This window comes from Cervus elaphus, chromosome 18, assembly GCF_910594005.1.
Source record: "Cervus elaphus chromosome 18, mCerEla1.1, whole genome shotgun sequence".
Classification (NCBI taxonomy): Eukaryota; Metazoa; Chordata; class Mammalia; order Artiodactyla; family Cervidae; genus Cervus; species Cervus elaphus.
In genome coordinates, this window is record NC_057832.1 from 119,611,413 (window position 1) to 119,627,399 (window position 15,987).

The 15,987-nt window shown below is 43.7% G+C and overlaps 1 protein-coding gene across 13 annotated transcripts in view; it reads right to left on the bottom strand.

Annotated features, from left to right (window-relative positions):
* KMT2C (lysine methyltransferase 2C) overlaps nucleotides 1-15,987 on the bottom strand; it is a 257,991-nt gene that overhangs the window by 35,743 nt on the left and 206,261 nt on the right. For 11 of the 13 annotated variants that reach the window (XR_006334856.1, XM_043871872.1, XM_043871871.1 and 8 more), the window contains 9 exons: nucleotides 15,796-15,828; nucleotides 15,555-15,695; nucleotides 10,633-10,765; nucleotides 10,194-10,408; nucleotides 8,501-8,574; nucleotides 7,199-7,381; nucleotides 4,946-6,814; nucleotides 4,223-4,512; nucleotides 616-2,441 (listed from right to left, as the gene is read on the bottom strand). Coding sequence is in view for 12 of the 13 variants with exons in the window: in XM_043871872.1 (XP_043727807.1) it covers nucleotides 616-2,441; nucleotides 4,223-4,512; nucleotides 4,946-6,814; nucleotides 7,199-7,381; nucleotides 8,501-8,574; nucleotides 10,194-10,408; nucleotides 10,633-10,765; nucleotides 15,555-15,695; nucleotides 15,796-15,828 (4,764 nt within the window). In the remaining variant the exon portion in view is untranslated. The remainder of the gene's footprint in view (nucleotides 1-615; nucleotides 2,442-4,222; nucleotides 4,513-4,945; nucleotides 6,815-7,198; nucleotides 7,382-8,500; nucleotides 8,575-10,193; nucleotides 10,409-10,632; nucleotides 10,766-15,554; nucleotides 15,696-15,795; nucleotides 15,829-15,987) is intronic. The other 2 variants (XM_043871877.1, XM_043871873.1) reach the window with 1 other exon arrangement.

The following is a 15,987-nucleotide window of genomic DNA, read 5'->3' on the forward strand; positions in this document are numbered from 1 at the left end:
AGAAATGGGCTAAAATGATGGAACTGGTAATGAATGTAGGACAGAAGCTCAATTTTATTGTTTAGAAAAAGAAGCATTCAAAAGAAAAGAAAGGATTCCTTGGACACGTGTCCTTTGATCGCTAGTTCTTTCTCTTAGAGGCACTCAGGCATTTTTAGAGCATTGCTGTTTTTTTGGGGGGGGAGGGAATGTTCCCCTAAATTAGTAAGCTATTGAAATAAGTTAAAGAACTTTATATGACTAAAAGAACTGCCAAGCATTCATTGTACAAGTGAGAAGTTTACTCCTAGCATAATTTCTTTAAATTCACCTTTCAATGACTGAAAATACCTGGCAATAATGGTTAGAAGGACCCAAAAAAGATTTATTTCTATTAAGTCATCCCATAAAAAATAGAACTGAGAACATCTGAAACTCCCAAGAGTTTAATTTCTTGATTTGCTGGGGAGGAACCTTAAAACTCTTGGTTTCATCTCAAAACTGAAGAAGGAACAGAAATACAACCCTCAGTACTCTAGTCCACATGTAATTTTAATACAGAAAAAAGCTTGTAAGCATACCGCATTCCACCCAAAGCCCACGGTAATTATTTCTGAAACTCGGAGGAACTCCTACCGATATTAGGGAAGAATGGCTCAGACCGCTGACGGATCATGGCCTGCATCTGTCTCTGCTGCTGCTGTTCTTGTCTCTCTTGATCCAAAAGATCCTGTAGAAGTAGCGGCTGCTCCTCCAGAAGAAGGGGCCTCTCTCTGCTCTGCGGGGCTAACGTCTGAGGGATCATTAGCTGCTGGGCTCCAGACATGCCACTGGTCCCAGGCTGACTCGTCAGCGGCACAGGCTGACTGGCAAGTTTGCCTGTCCCAAAACTGTGGTTTACTGGCGGCTGACCCTGAATGAAGCCTGGGTTTACCTGCACACCCTGAGGGAAAGCATGGTTTAGTCGAGGGACTACTGCCACGTTAGAATTAATGGTATTATCCAAAACATGACCAGGCGGTGTCATCAGAGGGGGAGGCAAACTTGACACATGGCCGGATGGGGAGGCCGGCAAAGTTGGTGCTGGAGATGCCAACGGCCTCATGTCTGCAGTATCAGGTTTTTCGTTAGCAAGTAAACTTGAGAGAACTGGAGTTGGCCCAGGGACGCCACACGAGGTGACAGCATCCTCAGCAGGCAGCTGAGGGGCCCCACAAGCCGCACCGGGGTTGGAGCCAGGCGTTTCTTGGGTAGCCCTCTTCTCCAGCAGGTCTGCATCGCAGGGCTGCACAAGAGCCTTGTCCCCATCAGTCCTGTCCAGAGGGGCAGAGGCCGGCGGGCAGTGGGGGTCAACGGTATCTTTACCCTCCTCACTTTTCTCACTTTCACATTTGGCTTCCCCTTTAGAATCTGGAGACAGTACTTCCGTTTTTATCTCACTGCTGACAGTGGATTTTTTCCAAGGAGAAGGCTTATCAGAAGGAACCACACTTTTGTTGTCTTGCTCCTTTTTTTCGGGTTCAACAGATACACATTGATTATCTAACTTGTCATCAATTGGGACACTGAGGTCCAGTTCCTCATTGAACATGCTTTTCTTGTCTCCCAGGTCAAGTTCCGGGTCTGTATACGCGATGATATCGAACTCTCCCGACCGTAAAAGGTCATCCAGGTTGGGGTCATTAGCTTCCAAATTCCCCAGAGTATCCAATTCGTCCCCCTTGCCGTCCTCTGTATCCAGGTTTAAATTTTCAAGATCCTCGTCATCTAAGTCTTTGACTTCAACCCCTTCGAGGTCTTTAACATCGAGTTCTTTGACAGACGGGTCATCAGAATCAAGCTTTTCTTCGAGACCATCAGAAGGCTGGGCAGTTATCTGTAAATTTTCAGATGTCATTTCAGCTGGCACAGAGGCTGACAAAGGGGCCTCTGAGAACTCACCACCCAAGGGATGACTCAGAGACCTCATGACCACAGCAGACGAATGGACAGCATGGCTCTGCTCTTGCTGAGATGGTGGCACTTGCTCCAAATTTGGGTGCATGGGCAGCTGAGGAGGGAGACCTTGGGAGGGTCGTCTCATGGGGTCTGGGTGTCTGGGGCCTGGGAAGTCCGGCCGGGGAATGAAGCTTCCATGGCGGGGATGGGAGGATGCCTCAATGATGTTGCTAGGAGCAGCAGGGAACGGCAGCCGGGGCCTCCCGTCCGGGGCCCGGTGCCTCAGCTCAATGAAGGCCTGGCCCAGTATGTTATGCTGCTGAACTGGCAGGCTCTGTGCTGGAAAATGTGCAGGAAGTCCACCGGGATTATTCATTGGTGAGTTATTTAAAGGCCTGGGCATATCTACAGATAGAGACCTTCTGAGCTGTGGAGGAACTCCAGATCCTTGCATTTGTTGAGGAGGTACAAGGAAGCGTTCCTGACCTGACAAGGTGCCATGACCACCTCCTGGAAATCCAAACCTAAAAGAAGAAATAAACAACACAGATCATTAACATAAAGTATTGTACTGAATTCAGAGTTAGGTTGATAAAAAGGAAGCGTTTTAGATTAAATACTGATAGGACTTCCCTGGTGGCTCAGATGGTAAAGAACCTGTCTGCAATGTGGGAGACCCGGGTTCGATCCCTGGCTTGGGAAGATCCTCTGGAGAAGGAAATGGCAACCCAGTTCCTTCAGCACTTTTGTACTTCAGTACTTTTGCCATGAAAATCCCATGGACAGAGGAGCCTGGTGGGCTGCAGTCCATGAGGTCACAAAGAGTCAGACATGACCGAGTAAGTGCACAAAATGTTGCCAAATGTAATAATGACTTAGTAAAAACAAAATTATCACCATTAGAAAGTATTTATAAAGAATCTATATGAACATAAACTTTTGCCAAATACTCGACAGCAAATACCATACCTGAGCTCTGATGACATCTAACAGACACCATAAACAAAGACAAAGGAAAACAAACAAGCAGATGGAATCGGTTGTTTACAAATCAGCATTACTAGTGGAGTTGCAAAGGCAGCTATGATATGGAGGAAGCTGTTTTAGGGGGACGCTTGAATAGGAGGTCTAATGAATTTTACCAGAGACTTCAGGTCTCTGCATGTAAGACAACAAAGGCATGATGACTGGACAGATTAACCTGTTTGCTCAAAGAATGAGAACCAGGGGTAGTAAGACAAGAATGATAGGCATTATTTGTAAAGACTCAGTAAATGAATGAATTACGGAAAAACTTTTATTTATATTGTACCTCATCCTAGAAAGAAAGAAAGGCAAGTTACAAACAAATACGGGTTTTCCAGGTGGTGCTAGCGGCAAAGAACACGCTTGTCAATGCAGAAGACTTAATAAAGAGACACTGGTTCCAACCCTGGGTTGGGAAGATCCCCTGGAGGAAGGCATGGCAACCTACTCCAGTATTCTCGCCTGGAGAACCTCATGGACAGAGGAGCCTGGCGGGCTACAGTCCATGGGGACTGAAGCCACTTAACACGTACAAATAAATATAAACAGAGAAACAGGAATAAAGTAAGGAGAAAGAAAAAAGAAAAACAAGGGGAAGACTCTAACATGAAGGTAAGTATTAGACTAAAAGATATACCTGATAAAATGAAGAGCATGTTAAAGAAATGCCTCCTCATTACAACTCAGGCCCGCATTCGGCTTTGACCATTCCACTAGCCATTTCAAAAGAGAAAACCACTAATTTTACAACCCTATTTCATTCATGAGAAGTTCCTACAGGAAATCATCCTTTCGATTTGGAAATTCCCATGAATATTTACAGTGTAAATTAAAACTAAAAATCTAAGAAGAAAATAATTCACATCACATACTGGACTGAATATGGCAGTAACATATTAGAGATGTGATTAGTATGATAAACAATATCATTGTGGCTGTAACGTAATGCTAGTACAGTCAATATTTAATAACAAAGGGAATGTTTTTAGTCTGTAGAGTACTTAGAGGTTTAGAAAAAATCTATGACCTCTCATTAGTGGAAAATAACATTGATTTTATCTCAAAGGAATCAAGAAGTAAAACTGAGCAACGAGGTCTTGATGAAGAGTCATGTCAAAGAATACATGAATGTACAAAACGCCGAATCACGCCGCAGTACACCTAAAACTACGCAGCACTGCGAATTAACCACACAATTAAAAAGGGCAAGAAGAAGTCCTTTCAGTCGGGCATCCCCTTCTGTTGGCAGTTTACTCTGGCGTGAAACGGAAAGCCTTACCTGAATCCATGTGGCCTCATCCCCATACCGCTGACATCAGGATAGACTCCACGGGCCTCCTTCGGGAAAACGGTGTATCGAGGTCCCAGAGGAGGGACCATGGGAGACCTGATGCTCCCAGGGTATGGGGGTGGAGGCCGGGCAAACGCCTGGCCGACGCTCTCTGGCTGCCAGTGTGGCGGGGGCCCCGGGTGGGGCACTGCTCCTGGGTCCTGGGTCCCCTTCTCCTGCCGACCAGCCATCTTCTTCTGCTGCTGCTGCTGGAGGATGATCTCACGGAGCTTCTGTCGCTGGATGTAAGGAAACACAAGGTGACTGGGACTTCTGCTGACCCGTGCCTTTTTCAGCCTCAATGATTCTAATACTCCACTATGGTACTATTTGAATCTTAGTATTTCAAAGTATGATAAAACATGAGTTACACTTAAATAGTCAATAGGTTTTAAAAAAATAAACATGATTTGGGTCCTTTTCCTTGCCATATAACCACCACAGAACTGAAGCTTTCATATTTAAGAATTCCCCTACAAACTCATGAAGACTGAAATTAGATAAAAGAGTAAGTCCAATTCACTGGTGTTGATTCTACCAATTTCACTTTTCTTTGCAGTATGACAAATTCTACTGAAAAGATCGGCTTTAACATCTGTATATAAGTTACTTGATAAAACAGCTTTCTCAAATAATACATCTAAGACAACTAAGAAGACTCAAGCTGTTTACCTGTCTCAATTTCTCTGTATCAGCCTGGGACATGTTGACAGTGCTCTGCGTGTCAGTGACCCCTGAGGTGGGTACGGGTCCGGGAAGCTGGGAGACGCTGGAGAACTGCTGGCCTTGTGGAGTCATGGGCGCGTTGGAAGGTGCCCCAAAGCTTCCCTCAGACCCAGGCCGTGGCTGATCAGCAACATCATGGGCAACCTGACTTGTTCCAAAAGCATCAGGCTGCGGTCTTGGAGTCATGGGAGGCTGATCGTAGGGGTCACGGGGAGCAGATGGGGAAACACGGCTAAAAGTGTCTGAAAGACCAGGACCAGGCGGCCTGGGAGTCTGGGAACAAGCATCAGGCGGCCTTACCAGAGGGCCAGGTAAGGCTGCTCCTCGAGTATGTGCTTGCAGGAAAGGATCCTGGTTTGGCATGAGGGCTGGTCTTGTTGAAGACCTAGTAAAACCCTCTGAAATCCTTGGCCGTGGTGCTGCTGGTGTTTGTGAGTAAGGAACAGACATTCCAGGTCTTGGCGTTCCAGGAGGATGAGCATATGGGTCAGAATGCCTCTGACTGGCTGCAGATGTAGCAAATAAGTCTGCTTGTGCAGATGGCCGTGGGGTTGGCGGCTGCTGACTATATGGATCCATTGTGGTAGGCCGGGGAGTTCCAGGAGGTTGAGAATAGGGGTCTGGGTTGGAGCGAGATGTTCCTGGGGGCTGGGAATAGGAATCTACAACAGGTCGTGGAGTTCCTGGAGGCTGGGAATACGGGTCCTGAGATGTTGGCCTTGATATGGGTCCAGGCTGGGAAAAAGCCCTCGAGGGATGGGAGAAAGATTCATTCATTGCTGGATGTGGGGTGAGGGGAGGCTGGCTATAGGGATCACTGGACTGGTTATGAGAAAAGCCGTCTACAGGTCGTGGTGTCAACGCAGGCCTTTCATAAGGGTCGATGGACAATCGCCTTGGTGCCTGGGACACTGGCCCATAAGGATCCTGGGAGGGAGGAGGGGGCTGCATCGGAGCTTTAAAAGGGCCGGGACCACCATCGAGAGGAGCAGGTGTCAACAAGGGTCGAGCATACGGGTCAGGGATCCGCTGTCTCTGAAACGCATCTGCCCGAGATGGTTTGGGGAAGTGGTCACTGGTGCCAGGGGCGAGAGGGCCTTGTGAGGTCTGCTCAGAAACGGCAGGAGACCGGGGCAGGCCAAGGGGCTTGGGAAATGGCTCTGTCATCACAGGCCGAGGGGTGTCTGGAGGCTTTGCATAGGGGTCACTGCCTGCCGCAGAGGCGGTGCATGCCTCTCGGACCGGGGACGGCCGGTTGGCCGCGGCCTCGCCCATCTGAGGCGGCCTGGAGCCCGACGCCAGCGGCCCACAGCTCTCTGCAGGCGCGGAGTTTCTTCTGGGAAAGCCATGGCCCCCGGGAGGCGGCCGTGGGGTACCCACCATTTTCGCGTAAGGGTCCACTGGAGACGGGGGTCGGGAGTTAGACAATCCAGGGGAAAACACCTGTGGGGACGGGGGCTGAGAAGGCTGAGCCTGAGACAGACTCTCTTGCACCGACAGCCGCGAGGGTGCCGGGGGAGGCGGGGGAGCTTGTGGCTTCACAAACACGTCATCTGAGGAGGCGGGAGCGGGGGTGCTGGGCAGCGGCTTTGTAAACAGGTCCTTGTGGAATGACTGGGCGGGAGACAGACTTCCATTGCCGGGCTGCGGGGTCAGGGGACTCTGGATCCCACTACTGGGCGTGTCAGAGCCGGACAGGCCCATCGCGGGCTGAGTGCCGAACTGCTGCTGCTGCTGCTGCTGCTCGCTCTTCACCTGCTCCAGCTTCTGCGTGGCTTCGATCTTAGCCTGCTGCTTGCTTTTCTGACGCATTTGCTGTTGAAACAGGAAAACAAGCCTATGTTTAAGGAAGAATATAGCACCCCCGTGGGGTGAGGCGGGGGCAACAGAAAATGTGTTTGCTGTCATCAGTTTCCAGATTGCTCCTGTATTAAATTATAAATTCCTAAAGAGAGGAGAGAGCTATTCACCCGAGCATACCTAATGTCCACAAAAGTATATTGCTTATAGTATTTACTATAACTTCCCAAAGTTAACATAAATGTATTTTACTGAAAAAAGGAAAGCCTATTTTTAATCAGATTTTTATATTCTAGAAAGAACTGTATCTGAAATGATGACATAAATAGCTCTTTTCTCAAAAACCAAAAAACCAACTTAAAAAGTCAATTCTTAAAAATAAACCCAAAAGACACACACCTGTCTGAACTTCCATTCCTGTTCATGTTCCGATTCTCTTTGCTTTAGTGGATCTTTAAAAAGATCCGAATCTATGCGAGAGCTGGGATCGATGCTGTCTTGCTGTTGCTGCCTTTTCATGGAATCATTTGACATCTGTACTTTATTAATGCGTAAAGCAGCTCTGTTATCTCTGGCTTTTTGCTTTGAAAAAAGGAGAAGAAGATTATCTCCCAGTGTATGTTAAAACTAGAAAAACTATGAAAAACTTTATCATACCAAAGCAAGAAAATATCAGGTTAAATAGTTGAAATATTATCCTTACAGCCTCTTACATGAAAAGACAGACGCTACCCCAAATCCCCCTTTCATAAGGCATGTTTCCATTGAGGACTTACTTCCATCTATTTGAACAAGGTTAGAGAACCCAGGTGTAATCTAACATTTTTCAATTCTAATTCTGGTAAGAAACTCCTCAAAAAAAGGAAAGATTAATACCTCTCTCAATGTACAGAAAAGGAGAATACCAACAGAATTCTCCAAATCTAGAATCAGGAATTTGAAGCTTAACATTCAAAAACAAACAAATAAAAAACCCACCATTGAGAAACATTAAAAATACCCTGCCATTACCTCTACCAGTCAAGGGAAAACAAAGAATCATAAACACATTCCCCAAAACAGAAATGTTTTGCTTTATCCAAGCGGTCAATATCACTGACAATACATATGCTGAAGATCAAAGTAGAAAGTAGCTGCATATTTTTCAAAACAATAATGTAGATTTAAAATGCTTTAAAATGAAAGCAAAGATTTGGATGGAGTTGACAGTCTTAACTTGGCTCTTTGGGAGAAAATAATTCACTATCTGAACGGTGAATCTTATAAAACACCCTAATAAGTCCTGGCAAAGCCCATATTTCAAAAACTCCTTCACAGTGTCCAGATATGTCTCTTTTAAGATACACAAAGATTCTCTACTAAACTTAATACAAAAAGGGCTTATTGTGGAAATAACTGAGGCACATTAATGCAGTTGCAAAAGTTCATACTTTTCTGAAGTGATGAAACAATTTAAAAGTGAAATGAGTTAGCCATGCTCTCAGAATAAGTGACTTCAATCTTCAACATGCTGGTTGGTTCTGTTCACCAGCTTGTGAAAATGTGAGGAAATCACTATAAGACAAAGCTGGTTATTAGGTGTACAAGTATTCAACATAGGTTTTTTCTGCAATGGAAAATTTTTTTTATTAAACTAAGACAATGAGAGTAAGGTTCAAGTGTTGTGTTGAAGGATGTAACACACAGGAGCTCTGTAAATACCACATATGGTGCTCTCTCCTGTGAACTTGCTTTTCTCCACAACTTGGCAATTTGCTTCACTCTAGTCGTCCAGTCTGCAACAAAAGCACAGAGCATACACACTTACAGAGCCACAACAATGGCGTGTCTTAATAAAACAGTTGGTAAACTACTAACGGTTAAATCTGGCTTGTCCATGTTTTCTTAAGTGAATAGTCCTATATTTAGTTCTCTGTACACTACTGAGCTCCTGGTACACAACAGGCCAAACATACCTCTGAATGCAGTGCTGCCTCACTAACAATCTCACTTGCAGAGCTGAAGTTTTTACACCAAAGTTATAAGCAGCCAAGATAAAGTTAAGCCAAATATAATAAATTCCCTCAACTATGTAAGATGCTAGCAGAATCAAAGCTAAAAGTTTTGGAAAACATCTATGTATGAGATAAGTCTATCATGTTGACCAAAAGGAAGTAACCAGTATTAAAAATAAGCATCAGTATTTGCTCACAACAAAGACAGGAGAAAGCAGTGATTTAAACCTGTGTCAGGACAGGACTGAAACTGAAGTTTGGGTGAGATCAACAGTCAGCAATACATGTACAAATGGTTCTGTCTATATTTAGAAAAAGAGCTTCAACAAAGCCAGTGACAAAGGCAATCAGCTGAGAGGCCAACAGCTGTAACATGATATTTCATGAGTTCTAGAATCGCACGGTACATCTATTAAAGGAAATTACTTTTAAAAAAGAAAACCTATAGCATCAATCTAAAGACAATTTACACTGACGTTTTAAGTGACTTAACAGACCTTTCTAAGCAGCAAAAGAAGTGTAATTAAAAAAAAGAATACTTGAAGAATGTGTATATTGCTTTAACTTTTGATAAATTGATTTATCAGCATTAAACCACTGATTTCTATTGTTAGATAATGTAGCATTTATTTCTATACATGATGAATAAAGTACTACAAGGCATCTGAACCAAAAAGGCACATAAGAGACAGGGATCATCCATAAGAAAATCCACTTCTAGGTACCCTTCTAGTAATTTAAAAGCGCCGTTATGTTGACAGCTGGGAAACTATTTCAAGACAGAGCTTAAATGTCCTTTTCAAATGCTGGTTTGTCTTGCAACATTAACTCAAGATAATAAATCAGCATTTGCTTACAAATATTCTGTCGGTGACATTTCGTTAACCCAAATGTTTCGTCCTTCAGTTAATAAGAATGTTCAAAAAATGGTAACACCGCACCATCTGCTTTTTTTAAACAGGTTGGACAGTTGGGAAGAAGGGGAAATAATGAGTTAGTTTCCATGTGAATAATACTTGGAACTGGGTATAATTTAGCCTAACTTAATACTTCTGATTAGATAATAAATTTCTATTCTAGGAATTTTTTTTTTTTTTAAGAAATACACATGTAACACAATACTGACTTCCACATATTTAAGAAGACTGCTAAGAGCTAGAATTGTTTCATTAACTGAAATTAACTCTGAGGAAATATGCAAATGAGTACAGGGCTTAGGATGAAGAAAATGCAAGGTGTCTCTAGGTATCTAGGGAATCTTCACGATGTGCAATCATACTAGGTAAGAAATGATGACGACACTGGGCCCTCTAGTGCAGGGAAGCAAAACCCCAACAGCCTGTCAGCACCCGTGTGGGAAGGCCAGTCAAAAGGAAAGCAGTGGCACACCCAGCACTTACCCGGGAACTCTTCCTTCAGGTTGGGGAAATTGATATTCGTGTAGAGGACTGGAGCTACCATTGCCATTTCACCCAGGGCCTCCTCCTTCTCCCACTTCAGCGTGCTCCTCTGGGCATTTGACAGCGTGTCATTTTCTCCCTCCACAGGGGGAGCCGATGTCGTCCATGAGTTGCTAGGATCACCAGCCATTGGATTAAACGCCGGATTTTTATCCCTGCCAAATGATAAACAATTTTACTTCATAAACACAGAATAGTTTTCTAAGTACTATGGTCAAAGTACACTTTCTTTAAACCCATAGCTACAATGTTTGATGGGTTTTAGCAAAAATCACCATGATTTTAAGACACTAACACTGGTCACAGTAAGTCAGACAGATAAATACCTATATAACAGAAATGATTTATGTTTCCATATAAAGTCAAGGCTTTCAAATACCTGGCATCGGCATAGGGGGATTGTGCTACGGCAGGGAAAGTTCCCAGTCCACTTCCGGGAGGTAAAGAATTGTGCGGGAGGTGAGGACTGGGTCCAATGAGGCCGTTCATGAGTGGCATCCGTGAAAAAACATCTTCAAAGAAGAAAGCAGTGAATTGGTTTGCATATTATTCAAAAATAATTTAAAAGCAGCAGAAATATTTCTAAATAAAAACGTGTAATACTACTCAAAAGCAGAATGTCCCCCCAATATTATACTGCAAAATACTGCTTAAAGAGTGACTTTTGGCTATAAAATTCTGAAATATTTCTCTGTAATTCTGTTTACTTCATCATGGTATGATGGGAGTAGCATGTCTTCTGCAGTCTGATGCCCTGGGCTTGAATCTTCATTCTGATACTTGTGAGAAGCAGAATCAATCACTATTTCTATAAAATGAAGGTGTTCTGTAATATATGTAACTGGCATATATTACATATGCAGTTTTCAGCACAGTGCCTACTATACAGTAAGTATGCAGCACATATGAACTCTAAGAAAAAAAATCAATCTCAAGAAATGATAGCTAAGTTTTATCAAATCCTCTTCTTCACTCAAAATTTATGAACAGATATTCCATATACAAATAAAAATCCCACCTATTATTCTTAAATTGGCACTTTATCTCTAAAGTGGTTTGAAACAAGCAATATTTCACCTACCATTATAAATTAGATGATTACTGTAAAAAAAATATATAATTTGTTTTTAACCTAATTTTTATTACTTGGAGTTTCAGGCACCAAGTCCATTTTAACTCACATTCCATCACCTTCACATCTTTCCTCACAGACATTAGGCAAACCATAATAAGACCACCTTGTGTTTCCCCAAACTCTCCACAAACACAGAACTCCAACCCTTATTGTGATCGTCTGTTTTCCTAAACTATTTGGTAGTAAATCAACTCTCCTTAGCCAAGCAATTTTCCAGCCCCCCCCCAAAAAAAGCACACACACAAAAACACCTTTTTTGAGTGTATCTTCAAAAATCCCTTCCATAAACTTACAGTGGTAATCATTTCATGACGTAAGGTAAACTGTTATGCTATATACCCAAAACTATAAAGAGCTGTACGTCAGTTATCTCTCAATAAAACTGGAAGAGGGGAGAAAACCCCTCCAACTTAGAGACACACTTTCAAGTAATAAATACATGGCCTGTACTGATAATTGTAACACTCAGAACAACACTGAAGATCCACACCTGTATCACCAGTTAGTTATGCAAATAAAAATCAGTCATGAGGTTAGCTACTACTTGGCACCCCTGGCATAATGACAGAGCACTCCTAACCTGATCATTTGCCAAATGGTTAGAAAGAAGAATAATCAGAAGTGCCTTGCCCATAACACGCTCTGCACCACAGGGTTTCCCGTCAGCTAAACCATGACAACCCTTAAGTTTCTGTCTGAGGATACTGGGGCTGAATGCCCACAGATCTGCAGGCTCTGTCTCAAGGGTACTGGTCCTGGAAACACCTGACATCAAGTTAGGGCTCCTCCTGCAGAACAGCAGGGCTGGGTCCACTGGTTTGGGATGCCACAAGAGCCCAGTGTCTGAGGACACCTAAACTATCTCCAAGGATTAGATAAGGAGCAAGATTTCTGGAAGCATTCCAAGTAGAATGCTACTGTATTTTCATCTTAAAAGAAAAGGGGGTTCCACTAAGCAATGTATTTCACTGAAAAATATCATGTGTCTTTCATGTAATTAGGCTAAACTAGAGCTCCCTTCCTGGCCCTGAGAACGTGAGCAGTCCCGTGGCGCTCTGCCGTACTGGAAGCTTACGTAACAGCAGCAGCTATTACCTATTAGCCTGGCCCTGTACTAAAGGCTTTACATGCGTTATTAACTCGCTGGTCCTCACACCAACTCCATGGAATGGGTTATTATGTGTCGCTCCATTTATGCAAAAAAGAAGACAGACAGACCCAGAGATATTAAACACCTGTTGCCGCTGTACACATAAATAAATGCAAACCATTTTTCCTTTATTTTGATTTTAATTAGGAGGTGGTCTCCACCTGCTACCCCGCCGCTCTCAAGTTTACCATGCCTGGTCATACTAGCATCTTATTCAACGCGCGGATAAGAATTTGATTGAAAAGCTACTTCACGTAACCTCCACTTAAAGTGATTTCAAGTTGCTCTGCTCAGTCTTCCTGAAGTTCCCCTTCTCCGCTTTCTGACCTTCCGTGTAACTGTCAGCACGTCACGCTCTGCCCTCCCCTCCGCTCCTACCAGGCTGCTCCACTAAGGATCACAACAGTCTTGAAGGATCCAACGAAACAACACATCTTTTCCTCTGCTTGGCCTTATGAACGGTTTAACGAGCGTCACTTCTAAGATCCTATACCTCTCACTCACTGTCTCCATCTCTGGTTTTCACTTTCATCTAACCCTTAAAAGAGGGGAAAAAAGGAGCATGCAATTGTATACCAATATAAACCAGTTGTTAAGCATATAATTTATTTCATTTAATTAAAAACAGTTCAAGATTCTACATTCTACTGAAGTATACTCTTTTAAGAAATCTTACCTTTCTGATCACTACACAGACAAGCCCTAAGTTTTTATCTACAGCTCTGAACAAATGCCTGTAAGTCAGAACAATGTATACGCTCATTTCTAACAAAGTAAAAACGGCCTAAAACTAAGTTCATTACATCTCCACCCGCCCTCTACAACACACACACATTCTGTCTGTCTCTCCTTTGTTCCAGGTTTCAAGTTTACAGCATGACTGATTATCTTCTAGGCCAGCCTGACATATATATAGCCCAGTTCAGTTTCTTTCCTTTTTCCTCACATCATACACCCAATTGGTAGCATGCTCCTACTTATGCTAACATCGCTGTCTATCAAATCCATTTCCTCCTTTCAGTTACTACTGCAGATATATTCACACGGAACCCAATTTTTCATTCAGTCCCAACTGAAATAAACTCATCAATATACAACTTCTTCCCATCCCAAATCCACTTCCAAAATTAACACCAGAGCTACTTTGCCAAAACCTGTGACTCACTGGATCATTTCACTGGTGTGAGATCTCCAAAGGCTGGAGGAAAAAAGGCCAACTGCCAATGCCTAGCTGTCCAGACAAAACATAGCCCCAAAGTTGCACTTTCTAATTTGGCCTCCATAAACACTGCCCATTTTACCTCTCCTCCTTTGCTCTGGGAAGTAGCAGAGCTGCCATTCCTAAACAGGTACGTGTTTCCCTGCATGTGATCTGACCACATTTTATCCTTAAGTTATTCTTCTTTCAAACACAAATGCTGAAATATCAGAGACTCTTACAGCTCTGAATTATGCTCATTATAATGGACATGAGTTTGAGCAAACTCTAGTAGATAGTGAAGGACAAGGATGTCTGGCATGATACAGTCCATGGGGTTGCAAAGACACATGACTGAGCCACTGAACAACATCAACAACAGAAATGAGTTGTCTAACTGAAAGTCTGCAATACTACAATTACAAACTCTGGTGGGTTGTCAGCCTTAGTCATCCCTGAGTTACACGTAAGCACGAGGCCAAAACCCAGCTCCCCTCCAAGTAAACACCAACCTCCCTAATCCTCAGTATCTTATTAAACATGAGATTGCACTCTGAAATGATTTAAACAATGATCATAAAACCTTTTTATAAAGGAATACATCTTTAACTGATTTGATTTTTGAAATAGTTCTAGTTCCAGAAAACTTGGGAGATAGTTGCTTTTATTTTTATATCCTGTGAAGAGAAACACGGAAGAGTTCTTAGTCATTAAGAAAGTGTATGGGAACAATTATGTCAGGAAGCACTTATGAATCTGTTTGATCCAAATGTAAATCACATTTGGGGTCTAGCAAACATCATGGTAAATTGATGTTTAGTGGCTAAACTGGTAGAAACTAAAACATTTCAATTATATGCATTATAGAAATTTTCATGTATACACAAAATTGGTGGCTGAGGTAACATTAAATTATTTGCACTTTTCAGCACTTACACAAATACAGTGTATGAGTTTATAAAAGCATCATTATAAGTCATTCAGTTCAGTACAGAAACACAAAGCAGTGACAACGGGATATAGAGAGGACCCAATACTCAAATTATCAAGAATATAGTCTAAAGCAGTATCTCCTTACCTATGCCCACAAAATTTTGATCCTAGCCTATCAGATTTCAGCTCTTCAGAAAGAGGGAGAAAGGAAAGCCTGAAATTTGTTCTGCAACTAGTTACAAATAGGTAGAAGAAAGCGTGTTAAACAAAGTAGGCAAATTTCCACAGAAATAGGAATTTCAGTCGACAGTGGTAGGAAGGGCACCGATTTACTCTGCAAGAATTTACTGAGGCCAAGTTCTGTGGCAGATAAACAGTGAAGACAGCTGTGACTCTAGCCTTCAAGGAGCTCACCATCTACAGGGAAAACCATAATGCCCCAAATGGGCATTTATATTTGCACCACACCCCAGGAATGGAAAGCACGGGGGGAGTGTGGGCGTGGAGACTTGCTGACCACGAAGGGCCGGACTGAGACTCAGAGCAGATGGATGAGTCCAAGGCAGCAGGTGAGGGCTGAGCAGTTCTGCAGGAACAACTGAGGAAGGTGACGCGGGACCAGGACTCGGGGCAGGGAAGGAGGTGGGCACTGTTAACAGGGGGCACTGCCAGTGAAGCGGGCAAATGAATTCTGACCACAGAGTGAGCCGCTGAGTTCCAGGGAATGGTGGGGAGGTGGGGGTGTGACTAAGGAATTCAGAGGCTGGTCCTACCCCATCAGCACAAAAGAGGACCCACTCCAGTCAAGCCTGCGTGCATGGCAGCCGAGGGGCACGCGGCAGCCGACGCAACACGAGGGGGCACGCGCAGCAGGGCCATACTTACGACACTTGTCTAGAGGCGACGTACCCTGGCCGTGCACGGGCAGCAGCGGGGGCGCAGGGGGCTGCGGCACGGGGGGCGGCGGCACGGCGGCAGGACTGAGCACCGCGGTAAACAAGTCTTCCACGTCCTTGCCCCCGAGCTCTAGGAGACACGACCACAAGGACAGTGCGGTTAAGAGACCACCAGAGCCAGAGCACAGCGAGTGCTATTTCCATCAACAAAAGAATCAGAACACAAATACCTGGGATTTTATACAACTTGCTGAGAATTGCTCCTAGGAGAAAATAGAGAGACGGGAATATTAACTACCACCATGTCGATATCCGGATGCAATACAGTATTTGTCACAGAATGACCAGAATAGAAGTTAATTGGCATGCAGACATCTTTGAAGATCCTATTACATTTCTGCATGTCTTTAGAAAGCCCAGAT